At 47.4% G+C, this 25,646-nt stretch overlaps 1 protein-coding gene across 1 annotated transcript; it reads left to right on the top strand.

The window, feature by feature from the left end:
- Positions 1 to 5,829: 5,829 nt before the first annotated feature.
- On the top strand, positions 5,830 to 24,718 carry CALU (calumenin; the record flags this gene model as incomplete). Its single annotated transcript, XM_080363626.1, has 7 exons — positions 5,830 to 5,857; positions 10,490 to 10,715; positions 18,165 to 18,358; positions 21,538 to 21,704; positions 21,781 to 21,841; positions 24,188 to 24,387; positions 24,614 to 24,718. Exons 2-7 carry the CDS (start codon positions 10,495 to 10,497, stop codon positions 24,716 to 24,718), a joined length of 948 nt encoding a protein of 315 aa, XP_080219752.1. The 5' UTR covers positions 5,830 to 5,857; positions 10,490 to 10,494.
- Between the last annotated feature and the right edge of the window lie 928 nt (positions 24,719 to 25,646).

Here is a 25,646-nt window from a genome sequence, read left to right as displayed (position 1 = left end):
AACCTCATGTCTGTCTGTCCAGCCCTCCAGGGCTGGTGACTCCAGCACTGCCCTGGGCAGCCTGTTCCAATGCCCCACAGCCCTTTGGGGAAGAAATTGTTCCCACATCCAACCTCAACCTCCCCTGGGCAACTTGAGGCCGTTTCCTCTGCTCCTGGCGCTTGTTCCTGGGGAGCAGAGCCTGACCCCCCTGGCTCCAAGCTCCTTTCGGGCAGTTCAGAGATCAGAAGGTCTCCCCCAGCTCCAGCTGAACCTCCGGCCGTGCCCCGGGCCAGCACGCCATGACCGCATCCCTCCAAAAATAACCCGTAGCGGCGCAGGGACCCGACACCGCTCAGCCGCCAGCGACTTTTGTAAACCCACATCAATCCGGGCTCACGACCTTGCGTGGCGTTTTAACGACTTACGCTGAAAATCGCCGCCTCGTAGCGCAATGTGATCCCATCGGCAGGGAATGTCCATCCCGCCCCTAAACCCCCGTTTTGCCGGGTCCCCCCGCCGCGGCATCACGTTGCTATTCAACCCCCGCGCGGTGACGCAGCCGCGGTGTCACCGCTCCGCTCGGGCCCCGCGTCACCCCACATCTGCGGCCCCGGCTCCCCCGCACGCTTGGAAAGAAACCGGCGCTTTCCAGCCCGTGATTCATCCCGTCCTAAAGCAAATGCCTAAATTAGGTCAGATGTGTCGGACCCGAGGAGCGATTCTCTCCCTGGCAGATGTTCCCATCAGATATTTACAGTGCGCTGAGATAATCCCCCCCGCCACGGCTCCGCGTTTCCAAAAGCCGCTTCGGCCAACTGACATTTTAAAGCTCGGCCCAAACGTTAAGTCACAGGCTTAAAAAACTTAACGCGAAAGTTCCTTGTATATATATATATATATATATATAAAATTAACACTTCATCTTTCCTTTTTTATCTCTGATGTTGGGAAAATAATCACGCGTGAGGCCGCGTCCCTGTTTAATGCAGATCCACATGTAGGTTGTGCGTGGTATAGAGAACCATTTCAGTTGGGAAAGACCCTTGAGGACGCCAAGAATCGTATCAGATGATTGCCAATAGACTTGGCAAAATTATATATATATATATATATTTAATAATAATACATGGCTTGGGGGAGGTCGTTATTGTGGTTTTTAAACTTAAGCGTTTGTGTTTTCGGTCTTTCCGTCGCACTGGGGAGGAGTGTAAAGCGGAGTCTTCTATAAACTCCGCTCGCTCCCAAGTATTTTATATAAAGTAAAATTAAACCCTCTCGTGATCCTCATTTTCCTCAATCCCACTGTTTTGTTTTTCCCAGAACTGCAGATTTTTAGTGGCTTTGTCCACTTAGCGCTAACAAATGATATTTCCTGAGCTAAGAACGGCCACAACCACCAATCGCAGAATCACAGAATGGACTGGGTTGGAAAAGCCCTCAGAGATCATCCAGTCCAACCCTTGGTCCAACTCCAGCCCATTGACTAGATCATGGCACTAAGTGCCATGTCCAATCTCAGTTTAAAAACCTCCAGGACGGTGAGATTGTCTATAAAATTGTCTATATAATTGTCTATAAAATCAGATTTTCGCAGTTCCCGTTTCGCGCGGCGGTGAATAAACATCCTGGTTTGTGAAAGCGCTGGGTATTCATTAATTCTACGTGCAAACTCTTCAAAAAGCGGAGAATTAGGAGAATGTGTTACTTATTAACCAGCAGTTCAGGTCTGGCCTTGTTTACCTCTCGGTCACGTGTCCAGGGAACGGTGACCTCGGGTTTTGGGCGAGGAAGAGGGGATTTTGTTGGCCTGTTGGCGGTTGGATCATCCCGCCCGTGGTTGTGGCCGCTGCCAAGTCATGGATGCTGCCGCTGGTTTGAGCTTCAAGCCTTTGTGAGTCCCTGGAGAAACGGCCCTGGGAGAAGAACCAGGGATGTGGAGGAGCTGGAGAACCACCAGCGCCAAGATGGTGTTGAGGACAACCAGCGCCAAGGAGATGGAGAAGAACCAACATTGCGAAGGAGCTGGAGGACAACCAACGCCAAGAAGGAGATGGAGAACAACCAACACTGAAGGAGCTGGAGGACAACCAACGCCAAGAAGGAGATGGAGAACAACCAACACTGTGAAGGAGCTGGAGAACAACCAATACAATAAAGGAGCTGGAGAACAACCAATACAATAAAGGAGCTGGAGGACAACCAATGCTGTGAAGGAGATGGAGAACCACCAAGACTGTGATGATCTGGAGGACAACCAATGCCAAGAAGGAGCTGGAAAGCAACCAACATCACAAAGGAGCTGGAGAACAACCAGCACCGTGAAGGAGCTGGAGAGCAACCAATACCATGAAGGAGGACATGGGGCAAGGACAGAGGTGAGTTATGGTTGGACTCCATGATCCTGAGGGGCTTTTCCAACCAAAACGATTCTGTGATTGTGTGAATTGAACAGGAAGGATGGAGAACCAGGATGGAGAACCAGGCGTGGAGATTCAGGATGGAGAACCAGGATGAGGAACCAGGCCTAGAGATCCAGGATGGGGAACAAGGATGAAGAACCAGGATGAAGAACCAGGTGTAGAGATCCAGGATGGAGAACCAGGATGGAGACCCAGGATGAAGAACCAGGATGGAGAACCAGGATGAAGAACCAGGTGTAGAGATCCAGGATGGAGAACCAGGATGAAGAACCAGGATGAAGAACCAGGTGTAGAGATCCAGGGTGGGGAACAAGGATGAAGAACCAGGATGGAGAACCAGGTGTAGAGATCCAGGATGGAGAACCAGGATGGAGAACCAGGATGAAGAACCAGGTGTAGAGATCCAGGATGGAGAACCAGGATGGAGAACCAGGATGAAGAACCAGGTGTAGAGATCCAGGATGAAGAACCAGGATGGAGAACCAGGATGAAGAACCAGGTGTAGAGATCCAGGATGGAGAACCAGGATGAAGAACCAGGATGAAGAACCAGGCCTAGAGATCCAGGGTGGGGAACAAGGATGAAGAACCAGGATGGAGAACCAGGTGTAGAGATCCAGGATGAAGAACCAGGATGAAGAACCAGGCCTAGAGATCCAGGATGGGGAACAAGGATGAAGAACCAGTATGAAGAACCAGGTGTAGAGATCCAGGATGGAGAACCAGGATGGAGACCCAGGATGAAGAACCAGGATGGAGAACCAGGAGGAAGAACCAGGTGTAGAGATCCAGGGTGGAGAACCACGATGGAGACCCAGGATGAAGAACCAGGATAGAGAACCAGGATGGAGAACCAGGTGTAGACATCCAGGGCGGAGAACCAGGATAAAGAACCAGGATGGAGATGAGGTTCTCAGGACAGGGGGTATTGCCAGGGCTGGGTTATGGTTGGACTCCATGATCTTGGGTGTCATTCCCAACCCAAATGATTCTTTTATTTAGATCCATGGGCACCAAACCCATCAGCCCGCAGCACCACGTTAGAACCACAGAATGTCCTGAGCTGGGAGAACCCACAACGACCATCGAGTCCAACTCCTGTCCTGCACAGGACACCCCACAGTTCATAACACCGAGCAGCCCCTGTCCAAACGATTCCATGATTTTATAGCATCACGGGATGGTTTGGGTTGGAAGAAACCTTAAAGCTCATCTATTTTCTCATCTTTGTACTTAGTAATCAAACTGCGTTCTTAAAATTGACTTAGATTTATGATATATTCTTTTATAACAGGTAACTGAGAAGTAACTGAGAATCATGCGAATGTTACTTATCATTGCTTAAACAATAGCTTGTTTTAGAATGGGCGTGGAAGATCACAGTATCACAGAATCACAGTCTGTTTGGGATTGGAAGAGCCCTGGAAAGCTCATCCAGTGCAATCCCCCCATGGAGCAGGAACACCCAGATGAGGTTACACAGGAAGGTGTCCAGGCGGGTTGGAATGTCTGCACAGAAGGAGACTCCACAACCCCCTGGGCAGCCTGGGCCAGGCTCTGCCACCCTCACCCCAACAAGTTGCTTCTCATAGTCAAGTGGAACCTCCTGTGTTGCAGTTTGCACCCATTGCCCCTTGTCCTGTCCCTGGTTGTCACCAGCAGAGCCTGGCTCCATCCTCCTGACACTGCCCCTTTCCATATTGATCCCATGAATGAGTCCCCCCTCAGTGTCCTCTTGTCCAGCTCCAGAGCCCCAGCTCCCTCAGCCTTTCCTCACACGGGAGATGCTCCACTCCCTGCAGCATCTTGGTGGCTGCGCTGGACTCTCTGCAGCAGTTCCCTGTCCTGCTGGAACTGAGGGGCCACAACTGGACACAAGATTCCAGGTGTGGTCTCCCCAGGGCAGAGCAGAGGGGCAGGAGAACCTCTCTGACCTACTGACCACCCCCTTCTAACCCACCCCAGGTCCCATTGGCTTCCTGGCCACAAGGGCCCAGTGCTGGCTCATGGTCACCCTGCTGTCCCCAGGACCCCCAGGTCCCTTTTCACTGCTCTCCAACAGCTCATTCCCCAACCTATACTGGATCCTGGGGTTGTTCCTGCCCAGATGCAGGACTCTACACTTTCCCTTGTTAAATTCCATCAGGTTATTCCCCGCCCAGCTCTCCAGCCTGTCCAGGTCTCTGATGGCAGCACAGCTTCCAGTGTCACCACTCCTCTCAGCTTGGTGTCACCAGCAAACAGGCTGATAGTCACTCTATTCCCTCGTCTAAATCATTAATGAATATATTGAACAATACCGGCCCCAGCACTGCCCCCTGAGGCACTGCACTAGATACTGGCCTCCAACTAGACTCCGCACCATTGACTACCACTCTCTGGCTTCTCTCCTTAAGCCAGTTTGCAACCCACCTCACTACTCTATTGTCCAGACCACACCTCCTCAGTTTAGCTGTGAGGATGCTGTGGAGACTGTGTCAAAGGCTTTACCGAAGTCAAGGTGACCACATCCACCGCTCTGCCATCATCCAACCACTCTGTTACATTCTCATAAAGGCTATGAGGTTGGTCAACATGACTTACCCTTGGTAAAGCCATGCTGACTGCCCCTAATAACCCTCTTATCCTTGATATGCCTTGAGATGGCACCAAGGACAAGCTGTTCCATTGCTTCCCCAGGGACAGAGGTGAGGCTGTTGATGGTTGTCAAAATTGTAGTGAATATGCAACTTTTCCGTCAATATAAGCCGCGTGTGAGGGATGGCAGGACATCCCCAGCGCTCAACGAGAAATGCTGCTTTTACAACCTCACAATGGCTTTAAGAGTTTGTTAATTTGCTGGTTTTATGGTCTTAGAGACACCAGGTGTCCTCACTGCCAAAAAAGGGGCAGGTCTGGGAATGGCGGGAAGGGCTGGAATGGCGGGTGGGCGCTGGGCAGCCCCAATCAATCCCCCACAAAACGGCGCCTCGTCCTCCTCCATTGTCGCCTTTTTCGCGCCCTTTTTCGCGCCCTTTTCCCGCCCTTTCTATCCGCCTCCCGCGCACACGTGCGCACCCCTCCCTCCCCCGCGCATGCGCAGCGAGGAGCGGGGCGGAGGGGACCGGGGAGCCCCGGTGGGCGGGGCCGCCGGCCGGCGCGCGCGCTGAGGACGTGGCGCTTTCCAGCCAATGAGCGCCGCGCGTCCCCCGGGGGAGGCGGGGCTGCGGCGGCGGGGAGGGCGGGAGCGAAGGGGCGGGGAGGTGGGCGGAGGGCAGCGCGGGGGCGGGCGAGAGGGCGGACGGGCGGCGAGATTGACCAATCAGCGCGCCTAGCGTCGCGGGCGGGGAGGCGGAGCGGCGCTCCGATTGGCCGGCGGGGAGTGAGCGCGGGGGGCCGTGCAGCGTGGCGCGGCGCCGACTTCCGGTTGGCGGAGCGGCTGAGGCGAGCGGGCGGCGGCGGCGGCTCCCGGTAACGGTGAGGGACGGGACGGGCTTCCTGGGCGCTACGGCGGCGGGGGCGGCTCTGGGGAGCGGGCAGCGGCCGCTCCCGCTCTGCCCGCCCGGTATGAGCGAGCGGTAACGTGGCACCCGCTGCGCCTGGCGACCCCCGGGCCTGGTCGTCATGGGAACCCGGAGGGGCCGCATCGCTGTGTCCCCCCGGCCGGTCGCTTTCCCGTGGGGCTGCCCCGCTGCTGGGGGCTGGGGCTGCGCGTCGAGGCCTCGGTGCTGCCGGTGCCCGGGGAGGGGCGACCGGTTCCCCTCGGTTCCCGCCCCCGTGCAGGCCGGGGGGTCCCGGGGATGGACCCTCGTGGGACCCCGGGGGGTCCCGGCCGGTCCCGGTGCCCGGCGCCGCCACCCCCATCCCGGGCAGGGGTCGCTCCGGGGGCAGCCTCGACCTCACCCAACCCAATTACCGTTAATTAACCATTAGCCGAACCCCGCGCCTTTGGGCTCCTCACACGTTGGTTTTGGGGCAGCAATCGCCGTTTTCTCACCCCTTATTTGTTTTCCCTCCTGGTAACGTCCCGCAGGTGACGCGGCCTCACTAATTGCGCTAATTGGCGGCTTCTCGTCGGTGAGGACACGTTAACGAAGCCGAACCCGTTATCCCCGCGTCGCGCCCGGTGGCGTTTTGTCCTCGTGACGTTTGTCACCGTTGAGAAGTATCTGGGTAGACCTGTGAGCCCGAGGCCGCTGGGGTCGGCATTCATCCCTTTAAAAGCCAAAATAGAGACAAATTCCCAAGTTTAATGCAAGTAATTTGTCCCTCGGCTTTTTTCTGTGGGATTAACCCGACCCCAAAGTGGGAAAAATGCTTCCAAATGGGATTTTAGTTGTTTTTCTACCATAGATCCAAGCCCAGCGCAGAATCCCCATTGACATCTCCACAAAACCACGCGGAATCGCGAGCTGGAGGTTCCGGGAGACCCAATTTCGAGGGAAAACCTCCCAATTCCCCGCCGCTAATTGCTGATTGTGCCTCCCTTGTGGTTCACCGCTCAGACCCCTTTATATTTCCTAAAACACAGATTTGGTGGCGTCCCTTCCCGCCGTGGTTTGTGGTTTGTTTGACTTGCTCGGAACGCGCGAAACCAAACTCAAAACCTCATGTTTCCCAAAACTCTGCGCTCTGAGGGAAAATTTGGCGCTCGAACCTCTTGGTAGAACAGCAGATGTTAATTATTTGTGAATAATCGTTGATTTTTGGTCACCCCACACGCTCGAGCAGCATCTTTACCCTCAAAGGGAAACCTCATCGCCTCCCCGGCACCTGGCGCGACGCCAAAAATTCACATTTAAGGTCAGATTGTCCCTTTTTAATCACCTCCAAATGCCTCCCCGGTCTCTTTGTGGCGCCGCCGTAGATAGAAATCAGAGTATTTACCCCAATTCCAGGTCACTCTGTGCTTGAGCCCATGTCGGGAGGTTGGGCAGGTGCTCAAAACCAGGGAGAATTGTGTAAATATATGTAGATTTTTAGCTATTGGGGGCGTTGCTGAGGTCATGGCCGCACTGGATTGCATCAGAGGTGCCCGGGGTTGGGGATTTTATACTTAAATTGCGAAAAATTGGTTAAAAAAAGGCAAAATTTGCTTTGGCGTCCGCGGTTTTATTGGTGGCGCAAAGCTGGTTCCATGTGGTCGGAGCTTTGGGTGGCGATTTAAACCCTTGTGCTGGGGTTTGGGAGGCGAAATGGGGGGAAATCGGGCAAAAATTCAATTATTCTGGGTGTTGATGGTGTCTTAAACGCCGCTAATTGCAATTAAAATTAATAAGGTGTCAGGAGGTGTCATTTTGTCCGTATAACCTGCATCAATTTGTTATTTTCCCTGGGTAACCTGTATTAACGCAGCATTTTTGTCCACATAATCTGTATTAATACATCATTTCACCCAGATAATCTGTAGTAATTAATCATTTGCCCAGATAATCTGCATTTAATCTCCATTGCCACCTGGATACTGTCCATTAATCCACATTTTCCCCCAAATGTTCCCTATTAAACCCCCATTTCCCCCAGATAATCCATATTTAATCCTATTTTTCCCCCAGATAATCTGCATTTAATCTCAGTTTTGTCCCAGATAATCTGTGTTGATTCATCATTTTACCCAGATAATCTGTATTTAATCATCATGTTGCCCAGACAATCTGCATTAATACATCACTTTGACTGCATTGTCTCCATTCACTCATCATTTCACCCGTATAATCTGTAATGTAATATAATCTAATCTGTACCAATTCCTGTGCTTTCCCCAGATAATCTGTATTTAACCTCCATTTCCACCCGGTTACTGTCCATTAATCCACATTTTTTCCCCCAAATGTTCCCTATTAAACGCTCATTTCCCCCAGATAATCCCTATTTAACCCTATTTCCCCCCAGATAATCTCAGTTTTCTCCCACATAATCTGTGTTGATTCATCATTTCACCCAGATAATCTGTAGTAATTAATCATTTGCCCAGACAATCCACATTCTCATTTTGACTGCGTTATCTCCATTAATTCATCATCTCACCCATATAATCTGTAATGTACAACGTATAATCTGTAATATAATCTGTAGCAATTCATATTTTTCCCCAGATAATCCATATTCAACCCTATTTTTCCCCAGATAATCTGCATTTAATCTCAGTTTTCTCCCAGATAACCTGTGTTGGTTCATCATTTTACCCAGATAATCTGTAGCAATTAATCATGTTGTCCAAATAATCTGCATTAATACATCACTTTGACTGCATTATCTCCATTCATTCATCATTTCACCCATATAATCTGTAATATAATATAATCTGTATCAATTCGTATTTTTTCCCCAGATAATCTGTATTTAACCTCCATTTCCAATGGGATACTGTCCATTAATCCACATTTTTCCCCCAAATATTCCTTATTAAACCACCATTTCCCCCCTAGATAATCCATGTTTAATCCTATTTTCCCCCAGATAATCTGCATTTAATCTCAGTTTTGTCCCAGATAATCACTGTTGATTCATCATTTCACCCAGATAATCTGTATTTAATCATCACGTTGCCCAGATAATCTGTCTTCATTAATCATTTTGCCCAGATAACCTTCATCAATTCATCATTTTACCCACATAATCTACATTAATTCATCATTTCACCCATATAATCTGTATAATAATATCTTATTCATTCATCGCTTTTGCAGAGATAAGCTGCATGAATTCATCACTTTTCCCACATAACATGGGTGTGTGCATCATTTTTGCCCAGATAAACTGTGTTTAATAATCTGTTTTGCCCAGATAATCTGTATCAGTTCACCATTTCACCCAGATAATCTGTAGCAATTAATCATGTTGTCCAGATAATCTGCATTAATACATCACTTTGACTGCATTGTCTCCATTCCTTCATCATTTCACCCGTATAATCTATAATGTAATAGCGTATCTGTATCAATTCATATTTTTCCCCAGATAATCTGCATTTAATCTCAGTTTTCTCCCAGATAATCTCTGTTGATTCATCATTTTCCCCAGATAATCTGTATTTAGTCATCATGTTGCACAGATAATCTGCATTAATACATCACTTTGACTGCATTATTTAAATTAATTCATCATCTCACCCATATAATCTGTAATGTAATCTAATCTGTATCAATTCCTATTTGTTCCCCAGATAATCTGTATTTAACCTCCATTTCTACTCGGATACTGTCCATTAATTAACAATTTTCCCCCAAATATTCCCTATTCAACAACCATTTTCCCTCCAGATAATCCATATTTAACCCTATTTTTCCCCAGATAATCTGCATTTAATCTCAATTTTCTCCCAGATAACCTGTGTTGATTCATCAAGTCACCCAGATAATCTGTAGCAATTAATCATTTGGCCAGACAATCCACATTATCACTTTGACCGCATTATCTCTGTTCACTCATCATTTCACCCATATAATCTGTAATATAATCTAATCTGTACCAATTTCTATGTTTTCCCCAGATAATCTGTATTTAACCTCCATTTCCACCTGGATACTGTCCATTAATCCGCATTTTTCCCCCAAATGTTCCCTATTAAATGCCCATTTCCCCCAGATAATCCATATTTAATCCTATGATTTCCCCAGATAATCCATATTTAACCCTATTTTTTTCCCCAGATAATCTGCATTAATACATCACTTTGGCCGCATTATCTCCATTCATTCATCATCTCACCCATATAATCTATAATGTAATATAATATAATCTGTATCAATTCATATTTTTCCCCAGATAATCTGCATTTAATCTCAGTTTTCTCCCAGATAATCACTGTTAATTCATCATTTCACCCAGATAATCTGTATTTAATCATCACATTGCCCAGATCATCTGCATTAATACATCACTTTGACTGTGTTATCTCCATTCATTCATCATCTCACCCATATAATCTGTAATATAATCTAATCTTTATTCCCATTTTTCCCCAGGTAATCTGTATTTAACCTCCATTTCCACCCGGATACTGCCCATTAATCCCCATTTCCCCCCAATACTCCCCATTAACCCCCGATTTCCCGCTCCTTTCCCCCGGCTAATCCGGATTAGGCCCTGACGTGGTTGTCTCGGCAGGCCCCATGATGGCGGCGCGGGTGCTGGTGCTGCTGTGGCTGTCGGTGCTGTGCATCTCCAGCAAGCCCACGGAGCGCAAGGAGCGGGTGCACGCGGAGCCGCCGCTCAGCGACAAACCCCACGAGGACGCGCGCAGCTTCGACTACGACCACGACGCCTTCCTGGGCGCCGACGAGGCCAAGACCTTCGACCAGCTCACGCCCGAGGAGAGCAAGGACCGCCTGGGGTAGGGCCGCCTGCGTTCCTTCGCTTGCCACCACATTATCTGCACTCCTGTGTTGGGTTTGAGCAGATAATCTGCTTTAATTCATTGGTTTGACCAGATAATCTGCTGTAATTCATTGGTTTGACCAGATAATCTGCGTTAATTTGTTGCTTTTGACCAGATAATCTGCATTGATTTGTTGGGTTTGAGCAGATAATCTGCTTTAATTCATTGGTTTGAACAGATAATCTGCATTAATTTGTTGCTTTTGACCAGATATTCTGCTTTAATTCATTGGTTTGACCAGATAATCTGCATTAATTTGTTGCTTTTGACCAGATATTCTGCTTTAATTCATTGGTTTGACCAGATAATCTGCTGTAATTCATTGGTTTGACCAGATAATCTGCTGTAATTCATTGGTTTTGACCAGATAATCTGCATTAATTCCTCAGTTTTGATCAGATAATCTGCTTTAATTCATTGGTTTGACCAGATAATCTGCATTGATTTGTTGGGTTTGAGCAGATAATCTGCTTTAATTCATTGGGTTTGACTGGATAATCTGCGTTAATTCATTGGTTTTGACCAGATAATCTGCATTAATTCATTTTCGACCAGATAATCTGCATTAATTCGTTGGTTTTGACCGGATAATCTGCATTCATTCATTGGTTTGAGCAGATAACCTGCATTAATTCCTTGGTTTGACCGGATAATCTGCATTAATTCATTGGTTTTGACCAGATAATCTGTATTAATTTGTTGGTTTTGACCAGATAATCTGCATTAATTCGTCAGTTTCGACCAGATAATCTGCATTAATTCATTGGTTTTGACCAGATAATCTGCATTAATTCCTCGGTTTTGACCAGATAATCTGCTTTAATTCATCCGTTTTGTTCAGATAATCTACATTAATTAGTCGGTTTTGAGCAGATAATCTGCTTTAATTCATTAGTTTGACCAGATAATCTGCATTGATTCATTTTCAACCAGATAATCTGCATTAATTTGTTGGGTTTGAGCAGATAATCTGCTTTAATTCGTTGGTTTGACCAGATAATCTGTATTACTTTGTCAGGTTTGACCAGATAATCTGCATTAATTAGTTGGTTTTGACTGGATAATCTGCATTAATTCATTGGTTTGAGCAGATAATCTGCTTTAATTCATTGGTTTGAACAGCTAATCTTCATTAATTCATTGGTTTGACCGGATGATCTGTATTAATTCGTTGGTTTTGACCAGATAATCTGCATTAATTCGTTGGTTTTGACCAGATAATCTGCATTAATTCATTGGTTTGATCAGGTAATCTGCATTAATTTGTCATTTTGACCAGATAATTTATGAATTAAACCAGATTATCTGGTCAAAATTTATGAATTAAATCAGATTTTGACCAGAAAATCTGCATTAATTTGTCATTTTGACCAGAAAATCTGCATTAATTTGTCAGGTTTGACCAAATAATCTGCATTAAGTTGTTGGTTTTGACCAGATATCCCACATTAATTCATCATCTTTTGAGCAGATAATCTGCTTTAATTCATTGGTTTGACCAGATAATCTGCTTTAATTCATTGGTTTGACCAGATAATCTGCATTAATTTATTGGTTTGACCAAATTTCCCACATTAATTAATTGTTTTTGACCAGATATCCTGCAAAAAGATGAATTAAAGCAGATTATCTCATCAAAAACTACTGAATTAATGCCGGCTATTTAGTCAAAACCGATGAATTAACGCAGATGTGGTCCAAAATGAACTAAATCCATCATTTTTTGCTCAGATAATCTGCATTAATACATCATTTCACCCACATCAACTCCCTCAACTCATATTTTTGCCTTGATAATCCGCATTTAATCCCATTTTTGCCCAGATATCCTGTATTAACCATCATTTTTACCCTTGTGCTCCCAATTCTCACCTCAAATGGAGGAAATAACCCCCATTAAACCCTTAAAACCGCCCTTTTGAAGCACCCCCACCTTCCCCAAACCACCAAATCACCCCAAAACCCCCCAAAAATCATCCAAATCACTCTCTCTTTACAGCCCACACGGCAACATCCCCCTCCCCTCAATTTTGCGGCGTTTGGGCCAATTTTCACCTTTTCACCCCATTTTTCTCCTTGTTTTACAACCAACTGTCGCCGCGCAAAGCCCCAAATGAGCAAAACCACCAAATTGCTTCTAAATCCTCTTATTTTGGGCCCATTTTCCCCCCGCGGAGGCCGTAAAGGGTTATTTAGTGACGGGGAGGCCGCTCCGGCGCGGCAGCAGCAGCTGCACCCGCAGTTGTTCCCTTGGCGCTTCAAACTGGCTTAAAAAGGCTTAAACCGGGGGCATTTTGGGGAGGTTTCGGAGGGCGGCTTGGCCGCTCCTCCTTGAGAAGCCATTCCGAACAATCCGCGTCCTCCATAAATTGTCTCCGTTATTCTATCTGATTCGTTTTACAACAAACGCTGGTTGAGAAGCGGAATTTTGACTTCTTGAAGGCGGCGATTTTGCACTTTTAATCCTCCCGGGGACTCTTTAAACTGAACTTAATCACTTTATACCCGCTCAGCAACACCCCCGTCCATCCCCACGCTGCAAAACGCACCCGTTTTGGGTGGATTTTATCGTTTTAAAGCGAAAATCACTTGGTTTTTCGCAAGCTTGGGGGGTTTAGAGCCAGAGACACTCATCACACTTTCCCCAGCACCAGTCGCCTCCATTAACCTGACATGAAAGCATTAAGGGGGGTTATAATTGCGTTGATAATTCCTATATAATTGTATTTAGAATTGTATCTATTCATCATTTCACTTATTATTTATTTACAATTCCATTTATTTATCATTTTACCTATTAGTCGTTTCACCTATAATTCCATTTACTGATCATTTTATCTATTCATCAATTCACCTCTAATTCCATTTATTTATCATTTTACCTATTCATCATTTCACCTCTAATTCCATTTACTGATCATTTTATCTATTCATCAATTCACCTCCAATTCCATTTATTTATCGTTTTATCTATTCATCATTTCACCTATAATTCCATTTATTTATCGTTTTATCTATTCATTATTTCGCCTATAATACCATTTATTTATCATTTTATCTATTCATCATTTCACCTCTAATTCCATTTATTTATCATTTTATTTATTCATCAATTCACTTCTAATTCCATTTATTTATCATTTTATCTATTCATCATTTCACCCATAATTCCATGTCTATTCTCTTATTCACAATTTCATCCATAATTTTCTTTGTTTCTATTTTCATCTCTTCATAATTTGATTTATAATTTCATTTCTTTACTAATAATTCTATTTCTTCATCGTTTTATTTCTGGCTTCATTTATTCATAAGTCGATTCCTCTATACGTTGATTTATCATTGAATGGTTTGATAATTTCATTTAGAATTTATTGATAAGTTTATTTCAAATGGTATTCACTTATAGTTTCATTTATCATTTTATTTATCCATAATTTCACCTATAATTTCATTTATTTATAATTTTACTTATTCATATTTTCACCTATATTTTTATTTATTAATACATTTATTAATAATTTCATCCATAATTTGATGTCTACTTTTAAATTCACGATTCCATCTATAATTTTAGCTCTTTATAATCTGATTTCCTCAAAATTCGATTGAAAATTTCATTTATTTATTTGCTTATCATTCTATTAATAAGTTGATTTCCAGTTTCATTTATTCATCAGCTGATTCCTTTATACATCGATTTATAATGGAATGGTTTGATAATTCCAATTGTCTTTTATTGATAAGTTTATTTAAAATTCTATTCATTGATAGTTTCATTCATTTCTCATTTTATTTAGCATTTCATTTTCTCATAAATACATTCATTACTTATTTATAAATTGATTTATAATTTCATTTATAATTTCATTGATTGATAAATATATTTGTTACTTATTTATAAACTGATTTACCATTTTATTGCTTTATAATTTCACTTATCATTTCATTCACTTAGAAATTGTTTTACTTCTAATTTTATTAATTCCTGATTTTATTCCTAATTTTACTTATACTTTTATTTATTTCTAATCTTATGCAGAGCTGTGATTTTTAGTGGACCCATTTTTGGGTGGCAAAGCCGCGACTCGTTGCCCTGCGGCTCCTCCCCCGTCCCCATTACTTGATACAACCGCTATTGTTTTCCTGCAAAACCCGCTGGTTTGGGGCAGGGAACAGGATCCCGGATCCGCTCCAGCTGCCGCCCAACATCTGCTGCCCCTCCCCCCTGCCCGGCACAGACCCGGCGCCTTTTGCTTAAACCTCCTCAATTCGGTGGCTCAGACCCAGGGAAAGCAGCCGGCGAGCGGCCGAGTTGGCCCCGTGCTGCTGGGCCAGCTGGAGGCTGAGCTTTAGGCTTGGCCTAAGTGTCCCCTGAGCATTCACTTGCCCTTAATGCCTTTAAACCTGAAGGCAGAGCTTTAGGCTTGGCCTAAATGTCCTCTGGCCTTTCGCACACCCTTAACACCATTAAACCTGTAGGCAGAGCTTTAGGTTCAGACTAAGTGTCCCCTGAGCATTTGCTTGCTCTTAAGGCCATTAAACCTGAAGGCAGAGCTTTAGGCTCAGCCTAAGTGTCCCCTGGACTTTTGCTCCCCCTTAACGCCATTAAACCTGAAGGCTGAGCTTTAGGCTCGGCCTGAGTGGCCCCTGAGCATTCGCTTGCCCTTAATGCCATTAAACCTGAAGGCAGAGCTTTAGGCTCAGCCAAAGTGTCCCCAGGGCATTCACTGGCCTTTAATGCCATTAAACCTGAAGGCAGAGCTTTGGGCTCAGCCTAAGTGTCCCCTGGACTTTTGCTCCCCCTTAACGCCATTAAACCTGAAGGCAGAGCTTTAGGCTCGGCCTAAGTGTCCCCTGAGCATTTGTTTGCCCTTAATGCCTTTAAACCTGAAGGCAGAACTTTAGGCTCGGCCTAAATGTCCCCTGGCCTTTTGCTCGCCCTTAACACCATTAAACCTGTAGGCTGAGCTTTAGGCTTGGCCTAAGTAGCCCCTGAGCATTCGCTTGCCCTTAACGCCGTTAAATCTGTAGGCAGAGCTTTAGGCTCAGCGTAAGTGGACCTTGGGCATTCACTTGCCCTTAACGCCATTAAACCTGAAGGCAGAGTTTTAGGCTTGGCCTAAGTGGCCCCTGGGCTTTGCCTCGCCCTTAACGCCCTTAAGCCTGTAGGCAGAGTTTTAGGCTTGGCCTAAGTGGCCCCTGGGCTTTGCCTCGCCCTTAACACCCTTAAGCCTGTAGGCAGAGCTTTAGGCTTGGCCTAAGTGTTCCCTGGGCATTCACTTGCCCTTAGCGCCATTAAACCTGAAGACAGAGTTTTAGGCTCAGCCTAAGTATCCCCTGGGCTTTCGCTCGCCCTTAATGTCATTAAATGGGAAGGCCGGGCTCAAATTAAACCTCTTCATTTCTACCCCACCTGCAAAACTTCCAGAAAGCGAATATTTTTACCCGTTTTGTCCCAGATGTTCAGCTTTTCTTCTTTAGGAGCAGCCTTGGTGCCAGAGGACAAATCCTGGCTTTACTTGTAGGTTCTTTTTTAGACTTGGATTTTTAGATCTTAATATTTTAAGACTTAGATATGTAGATGTTAATATTATTTAGATTTTCAGCTGTTAATAATTTTTAGGCTTAGATTTTTTGATTTCTTAGACTTCTATTATTACATTCAAAAATGTATTAGATTAACATATTTCGATTTGGCAATTGTTTAGATACAGATTTTTGATCTTAAAAGCAATTCTGCACCAACCAAACCTCAGGGCGGCTCCGGCCTCTGGTTTTGCTGGTTCACTTTGTGCCAATATTCTGCTTTAATCTGAAAATCAAGAGGCTTGTGGTGATCTAAAAGACCCTTTAAAATAATCCCTCAACTTATTACATTTGAATTAAGCTTCGGTGAATTTACCAGAACCCAATCTTCGAGCTAAAAGGTAAAATAATAACTCTGATTAACTGAAGGAAGCGTTTTGGGCTGTTAATCCTGGTTTTAACCGCCGGGAGAGCGAAAAATTGCAATTTGAAGAATTGAAATAGACAATTCCTGCGTGGAACAACCAACCCACGTACTCCGAGGAGTAAAAGGCGAGTAGGAGCGACGAGGACGGAGCCGCTTCCCCTCCCGCCCGCCTGCGGGTCCCACATTCCTGCAGCTGCTGCTAAAAATAAAGCACAAACACGCGGCCCCGGCTCTGGGCACCGAAACCGCGGCCACCGAGGGGGGTTCGGTGCATTTTGTGCCTTGTTAGGCTGGGACGTGCAAATAAAGCCAAGTTTGGGTCTTTATATCTGGTCGCCGAGGGGAGTTTTCCCAATTTTAAGCAGCGTTGAGGTGGGAAAATGCAGCGAGAAATATTGCCCAAGATTGACAAGCAAAATGTTTTATCTTAAGATACATAATTCCTGGAAAATATCTAAACTGAGTAAGCCAAGAATGAGCAAAACCCTTGATTTGGTGTCTAAACCGCTCCTTAGGCTTGGACGTGCAAATAAAGCCAAGTTTGGGTCTTTATATCTGGTCGGCGAGGGGTGTTTTCCCAATTCTAAGCATTGTTGAGGTGGGAAAATGCAGTGAGAAATATTGCCCAAGATTGAAAAGCAAAATGTTTTATCCTAAGGAATGTAATTCCTGAAAAACTAACCCTAAATGACGTAATTCCTGAAAAATTAACCCTAAGAGACCTAATTCCTAAAAAATACCCAACCTGAGTAACCCAAGAATGAGCAAAACTGGTGATTTGGTGTCTAAACCACTTGTTAGGCTTGGACGTGCAAATAAAGCCAAGTTTGGGTCTTTATATCCCGTTGCCAAGGCGGATTTTCCCAATTTTAAGCAGAGTTGAGGTGGGAAAATGCAGCGATAAGTATTGCCCAAGATTGAAAAGCAAAATGTTTTATCCTAAGATACATAATTCCTGAAAAATTAACCCTAAGAGACATAATTCCTAAAAAATACCCAACCTGAGTAACCCAAAAATGAGCAAAACCGGTGATTTGGTGTCTAAACCACTTGTTAGGCTTGGACGTGCAAATAAAGCCAAGTTTGGGTCTTTATATCTGGTCGCTGAGATGAATTTTCCTAATTTTAAGCACTGTTGAGGTCAAAAACGCACAAGTGGATATTTCCCAAGATCCAAAAGCAAAATGTTTTCTTATAAGATACATAATTCCTGAAAAATGTACCAAAAAAAGACGTAATTCCTGAAAAATTACCCCGAAGAGACCGAATTCCTGCAAAACACCCGACTGGAATGTGAGCAAAACCGACGCCTAAACCTCACGTCGGTTTTAAGGACAAACTTTTTGATTTCCCGGGATTTGGCGCTAAAATCTGTCGATTTACCGGGAATAACGCACTGTTGGTTCAAAACCTCTTATTTTTCCGCGTTTCCCGGCGTTTTCCCGCAGGAAGATCGTGGTGAAGATCGATGAGGACAAGGACGGCTTTGTGACGGTGGAAGAGCTGCGCGACTGGATCAAGTTTGCCCAAAAGCGCTGGATTTTCGAGGACGTGGAGCGGCAGTGGAAGGGCCACGACCTCAACGAGGACGGGCTCATCTCCTGGGACGAGTACAAAAACGCCACCTATGGCTACATCCTGGGTACGGGTTGACGTTCGCGACCAATTTTGGCTAATTGGGGCGTTGAAATTGGCTATTTTGCTTTTGTGGAAGGGTCGTAGGTAAGGTAGGCGCACCTAAAGCTGGGTTTGGGGCGGGTGAGCTCAAAGCCTGGCTTAAGAAAGGACAGAATCAAAAATGATGCTAATAAATGAATAGGGTGGAGGGGAGCGCTCAGTTCACCCCCAAAACCTCAACATTAATAAAGAATTGACATTTTCCTCCAAATTTACCTTCTGGGCAATTAAAGGTAAAACCCAAGGGGTTAAACCCCCTTGTAAGTCTGCGCTTAGTTGTGTAAATCTGCTCCAAACTCAATCCTGTGATTAAAAGCACGGGGGGTGGAGGAGGATTTATTATTTTGCTTTTGATTTCAATTTAGCGCATTTTGCGCCATTTGGCCCAATTTTGGGGTGTGTGCGCCGTGCGAAATCCGTAGAAATCGTTAGCAAATGTCCTGGTTTATTGCCGTCTTGCCTTAAATTGCAACAGCAAAGTGCTTTTGAAGAGCAAGTTTGAGCTCAAAGGGGAAATAAACCCCCTGAGGCTTAGCTCAGGCTTTGCTAAGCTTGCTCAGAGTTAGACCGGGTCTTACTAAACTCAGTTTTTCCATGAATAATGTGATTTTTGAGAGAAACGCAAGGCTGAGCCTGCTCAATCCCAGCCTAGGAAGGGGTTTTAGCACCTTTTTTTGTTCAGCCACAATGCAATTATTTCACCTTCAATTATATCACCTTTTTTTGCTGCAATTGGCTGGAATTGTCTCTTCTCACCCCGTTCTGGCCGCTGGAAACGCCTCGCGGGAGGTTTTGGGCTGCAGCCAAGATTTGGGCGACTCCCGAATCCAACGGCCCCGGCCCCGCTTGACCCAACATTGAAAAAATGCTGCTTTTTGTCATCAAAATAAAATGCTTTTTGTCATATTTTTGAGCTTTGGGTGCTGGATTAGTCACCGGGCTGGAACCCAGCAGCTCCAGACTTTGCTTTTATAGGGGAAAAAATAAGAGTATGAATGGTAAAGATCCAAGAGCTGGGCTTAAATTAAAACTCCCTTTCAAACCTCCTTAAAACTTAGAAGATAATCATAGATATTTGTGGTGTTTTGGCCCCACGGGTGGGTTGTGAAGCCAGAAACGCTCGTTTGTATCCTCGTCTTGCTCAGGAACAATTAAAACAGTTGAGGTTGTGGCTTCGCTGCCACTCCCAAGCTTAATAAATTGTTCTGCTTTGCTACCAAGGTGGGGACTAAAACACAAAGTGGTTTTGGGGTGGGTTTAACCCTTATTAAACACTCGGCTTGCTCAGCTCTCTGCCCTTTGCCGCTTAATTAAACCTAATTAAAGTCACCGAGACAAATTACAGAATTACCTGCGTTAAAATAAATGGGGTTTGACTTTGCCTCATGTGAGATTTGGTTTAACTTTGCTCAAGCTCAGGCTGAGCCTGAGGCTTTGCTTTAAGCTCTAGTGAAAACTCAAGGCTAGAATCAGAAGCTTTAGGCTTAATTATGCCCTAATTCTGACTTTAAATAAATTCTTCTTTAATTTAACGGCACCGCAGCAACTTAATCCCGGCCTTTTGTCCTCGATGTCAACAGAGACGGGGAAAGAGCCTTTTTTTAGACAGAGCCTGGCTCTGGCTTAACCGAACCCCCTCCCCCGTGGGTGTTTTTCTATAGGGTGACCCACGTGGCCGTTATCTATATCTGGTGGCCATATGTGCCCAGATGTCCCCTCCGCGGCGGCGCTGGGCGAGGTCTCGGCGGCTTTGAAGCCGCCCCGGGATCCTCTTACACATTCTCCTCCCAAAATAGCTCGGCTGAAAAAAAACAAACCCTGGAGCTTTGTGTTCTGGAGGCATCTGCCCCGGGAAGGGTGGTCGGACACGGCTCCTCCTCCTCCTCCTCCTCGGGGGGCGTTTAGGGGGGACGCGGCAGCCGCCGGTGTCGGGAATTCGGGTGGTTGCGGGGAAGCGTCGGGAGGCTGAGTTTGTAGAATCATAGAAGGGTTTGGGTTGGATGGGACATTCAAGGGTCATCTGGTCCAGCCCAGCAAGGACATCGTCAACTAGATCAGGTTGCGGAAGTTGAGGTTGGGTTGAGGATGTTGACTTGGGGAAATTGAGGTTGGATTTGTAGAATCACAGGATGGTTTGGGTTGAAGAGACCTTCCCAGCTCATCATATCCAACCCCTGCCATGAGCAGGGACATCTTCACCAGCTCAGGTTGAGGAGGTTGAGGTGGGGTTGAAGTTGGATCAAGGAGGTTGAAAAGGTTGAGGTTGAGTGTGGGAGGTTGAGTTGAAGAGGCTGAGGTTGGGTTTGTAGCATCTTGGAAGGGTTTGTGTTGAAGGGACCTTCCCAGTACCCCCAGTTCCCCCTCTGCCATGAGCAGGGACATCTTCACCAGCTCAGGTTGAGGAGGTTGAGGTTGGGTTTATAGAATCTTGGAAGGGTTTGGGTTGGTAGGGACCTTCAAAGGTCAACTAGTCAAACCCCACAAGGACATCAACTAGATCAGGTTGAGGAAGTTGAGGTGGAGTTGAGGAGGTTGAGGTTGGGTTTATAGAATTATAGGGTGGTTTGGGTTGAAGGGACCTTCCCAGCTCATCCTGCCCAACCCCTGCCATGAGCAGGGACATCTTCACCAGCTCAGGCTGAGGAAGTTGAGGTTGGGTTGCGGTTGAGGTTGGGTTGAGAAGATTGAAACTGGGTTGAGGTTGGGTTGAGGAAGTTGCTGGGTTGAGGTTGAGGTTGGGTTGTGGGAGGCTGAGGTTGGGTTGAGGTTGAGGTTGGGTTGAGTAGATTGAAGTTGGGTTGAGGAAATTCAGTTGAGGCTGGGCTGAGGAGATTGAGGTTGGATTGTGGAAACTGAGCTGAGGTTGAGGTTGGGTTGAAGAGGTTGAGTTGAGGTTGAGGAGGTTGAAGTTGGGTTGAAGAGGTTGAGTTGAGGTTGGGGAGGTTGGGTTGAAGAGATTCAGTTGGGGTTGAGTGGAGGTTGAGTTGGGGTTGAGGAGGTTGTGTTGGGGTTGAGCTGAGGTTGAATTGAGGTTGGGTGGAGGAAGTTGAGGCTGTGCTGAGTTTGAGTTGTGTTGGGTTAGCGGTGACCACGGGCCACCACCACCGACACTGCCCCATGTCACCTCCCTCCTCTCATCCCCAGACGACCCTGACCCTGATGACGGTTTTAATTACAAACAAATGATGGTGCGTGACGAGCGGCGCTTCAAGATGGCCGACAAGGACGGTGACATGACAGCCACCAAGGAGGAGTTCACGGCCTTCCTGCACCCCGAGGAGTACGAGTACATGAAGGACATCGTGGTGCAGGTGGGGACGATGGGGACAGGGGGAATGGGGGCACCAAATGGGGCTGTTTGGGGTTTTTGACGGGATGTCCCCACAGGAGACCATGGAGGACATCGACAAGAACGGGGACGGCTTCATCGACCTGGAGGAGTACATTGGTGAGAGGTGTCCCCTCCTGTCCCCTCGTGTCCCTCTGCATCCCCTCTGTGTCCCCTCCACATCCCTTTGCATCCGTTCGTGTCCCCTCCACATCCCTTTGCATCCATTCGTGTCCCCTCCATGTCCTTTCTGTGTCCCTCCACATCTCTCCTTGTCCCTGCATGTCCCTTCTGCATCCCTTATGTCCCACGTGTCCCCCCTGTGTCCCCTTCATGTCCTTTCCATGTCGCCTCTGTGTCCCTTCTCTGTCTCCTCTTTGTCCCTCCGCATCCCCTCCATGTCCCCACATGTCCTGTCTATGTCCCTCCACATCTCCTCTGTGTCCCCCATGTCCTTCTGTGTCACCTCCACATCCCTTCCATGTCCCTCCATGCTCCTGTGTCCCTCTTTGTCCCTTCCACATCTCTTCATGTCCCCTTCTGTCCCTCTGTGTCCGCTCTGCGTCCCTCCATGTCCTTTCTGTGTCCCCTCCATGTCCCCTCTGTGTACCCCCTTGTCCCTTCTGCATCCCCTCCATGTTCCCTTGTGTCCCTTCCTGTCCCTGCATGTCCCCTTGTCCCTCCATGTCCCTCTGTCCCCTCTGTGTCCCCTCTGCATCCTCTTATGGTCCCTCCATGTCCCTCTGTCCCCTCCATGTCCCCTCTACGTCCTCTTATGGTCCCTCTGTGTCCCTTCATGTGGCCTCCATGTCCCTCTATGTCCCCTCGTGTCCCCTCATGGTCCTTTTGTGTCTCTGCTGTGTCCCCCTTTGTCCCCTCCATGTTCCCTTGTGTCCCTTCATGTCTCTCCATGTCCTTCCACGTCCCCTCCTGTCCCCTCATGGTCCTTCCATGTCCCCTCTGTGTCCCTCCTTGTCCCCTCCATGTTCCCTTGTGTCCCTTCATGTCACCTCCATGTCCCTCCATGTCCCCTCCCTGTCCCCTCATGTCCTCTCCATGTCTCTCCATGTCCCTCCACATCCTCTCGTGTCCCCTCATGGTCCTTTCATGTCTCTGCTCTGTCCCCCTTTGTCCTGTCCATGTTCCCTTGTGTCCCTTCATGTCACCTCCTTGTCCCTCCATGTCCCCTCCTGTCCCCTCATGGTCCTTCCATGTCCCCTCTGTGTCCCTCCTTGTCCCCTCCATGTTCCCTTGTGTCCCTTCATGTCACCTCCATGTCCCTCCATGTCCCCTCATGGTCCTTTCATGTCACTGCTGTGTCCCCACCTTGTCCCCTCCGTGTCCCCTCATGTCCCCTCCATGTCTCTCCATGTCCCTCCACATCCCCTCGTGTCCCCTCATGGTCCTTTCGTGTCTCTGCTCTGTCCCCCCTTGTCCCCTCCATGATCCCTTGTGTCCCTTCATGTCTCTCCATGTCCCTCCACGTCCCCTCCTGTCCCCTCATGGTCCTTCCATGTCCCCTCTGTGTCCCTCCTTGTCCCCTCCATGTTCCCTTGTGTCCCTTCATGTCACCTCCATGTCCCTCCATGTCCCCTCATGGTCCTTTCATGTCACTGCTGTGTCCCCCCCTTGTCCCCTCCGTGTCCCCTCATGTCCCCTCCATGTCTCTCCATGTCCCTCCACATCCCCTCGTGTCCCCTCATGGTCCTTTCGTGTCACTTCTGTGTCCCCCTTTGTCCCCTCCATGTTCCCTCGTGTCCCTTCATGACACCTCCATGTCCCTCCATGTCCCCTCATGGTCCTTCCATGTTCCCTCTGTGTCCCTCCTTGTCCCCTCCATGTTCCCTTGTGTCCCTTCATGTCTCTCCATGTCCCTCCACGTCCCCTCGTGTCCCCTCATGGTCCTCTCGTGTCTCTGCTGTGTCCCCCCTTGTCTCCTCCATGTTCCCTTGTGTCCCTTCACGTCACCTCCATGTCCCTCCATGTCCCCTCATGGTCCTTTCATGTCTCTGCTGTGTCCCCCCTTGTCTCCTCTGTGTCCCCTCCATGTCTCTCCATGTCCCTCCACGTCCCCTCGTGTCCCCTCATGGTCCTTTCATGTCTCTGCTGTGTCCCCCTTTGTCCCCTCCATGTTCCCTTGTGTCCCCTCCATGTCTCTCCATGTCCCTCCACAGCCCCTCGTGTCCCCTCACGGTCCTTTCATGTCCCCTCTGTGTCTCTCCATGTCCCTTTGTGCCCCCTTATGGTCCCTCCATGTCCCTCCTTGTCCCCTCCATGTTCCCTTGTGTCCCTTCATGTCTCAATGTCCATCCACGTCCCCTCGTGTCCCCTCATGGTCCTTCCACGTCCCTCTTTGTCCCCTCCATGTTCCCCTGTGTCCCTCCCTGTCCCCACACATCCCCTCTTGTCCCTCCACATCCCCCAGCCGCTCATTTTGGGACTAAACCCCCGATTGTCCCCCTCCAGGTGACATGTACAGCCAGGACGGTGACGCTGACGAACCCGAGTGGGTGAAGACGGAACGCGAGCAATTCGTGGAGTTCCGCGACAAAAACCGCGACGGGAAGATGGACCAGGAGGAAACCAAGGCCTGGATCCTGCCCTCGGACTACGACCACGCCGAGGCCGAGGCGCGCCACCTGCTCTACGAGTCCGACCTCAACAAGGTGCCAAAAACCGCCTTTTTCACCCCAAAAACTCCCCGGCGCCACCTTCCCACCACCCCGCCCCAACCACAACCCCCTCAGCTCCGCGTGCGCCTCCTTAACCCAATTAAAGACATTTTAGGCTCGTTCCCATCCCGCCGCCCACCTAAGCGGGGTTTGAGCTTTTAGGAAAGCTAAAAAACGGGGTGAAAAATGACCACATTGGTGTTTTCTGGCTCTTTTTCAGGACGGGAAGTTGAGCAAAGAGGAGATAGTGGAGAAGTACGACCTGTTCGTGGGCAGCCAGGCCACGGACTTCGGGGAGGCGCTGGTGCGGCACGACGAGTTCTGACGCCGCCCGCCCCGACGTGTAATTTATTTTTGAACCGTTTCTGGGATTTAGCGGAAGAAACGTATTTTTTTTCACTAAAAAAAACTGTGATTTCAGGCCACGACGTGAAAAAAAAAATCACAAAATTTCAATTTTTGTAAAATTTTTCCCATCTTTTCCGAATTTTCCTCCTTCCCGAAGCGCCGGGGGCTCGTTTGGGAAACCACGACCCTCCATGGGTTGGTTGGTTTATTTTTGGTAAGATTTATACCTTTTTTTTCCCTGATTTTTAACGACTTCTTGGTTATTTTTGTATCTGTTTTGGTTCCACGTGAAGCGAAGAAGCTCAAGTGCCCCCCGCCCGCCCCTCGGGGGGTTTCTGAGCACGTGCTCCATATTTTAGATTAAAGAATTCAAGGGAAGAAACACCCTAAAGCCAGAGAACAATAAGGAAAAGCAAGGCCCGAGGTGAGTCAGGCTTAGTTTAGGCTGAGCTTTGCAAAGCTGGGCGCGGTTGAGCTCGGCTCCTCCCCGGGGTTCGCTTCCCTCCTGCCACTTTATCCGTGATTATTATTAATATTATATAGAGATATTTTTTTTAATCTGTGTGTTCACCGCTCGCACGGGGGCCGCTCGCTTCCTCCTCGTTTCCTCCTTGTTTCCTCTTCATTTCCTCTTTGTTTCCGCCTCCTTTCCGCTTCATTTCCTCCTTGTTGTCTCCTCCTTTCCTCTTTGTTTCCTCCTTGTTTTCTCCTCCTTTCCTCTTCGCTTCCTCCTTGTTTTCTCCTCCTTTCCTCTTTGTTTCCCCCTTGCTTCCTTCACACTCTCTCCTCACTTCCCACTCGCTTCCTCCTCATTTCCTCCTTGTTTCCTCCTCCTTTCCTCCTTGTTTCATCCCTTTTTTCTCCTAATTTTCTACTCACTTCCCCCTTGCTTCCTTCGCACTCTC

Source organism: Nesoenas mayeri (genome assembly GCF_963082525.1).
Source record: "Nesoenas mayeri genome assembly, chromosome: 1".
NCBI classification, from domain to species: Eukaryota; Metazoa; Chordata; class Aves; order Columbiformes; family Columbidae; genus Nesoenas; species Nesoenas mayeri.
The sequence above is the reverse complement of the archived record's forward strand: the minus strand, read 5'-3'. Positions and strand labels throughout refer to the sequence as shown.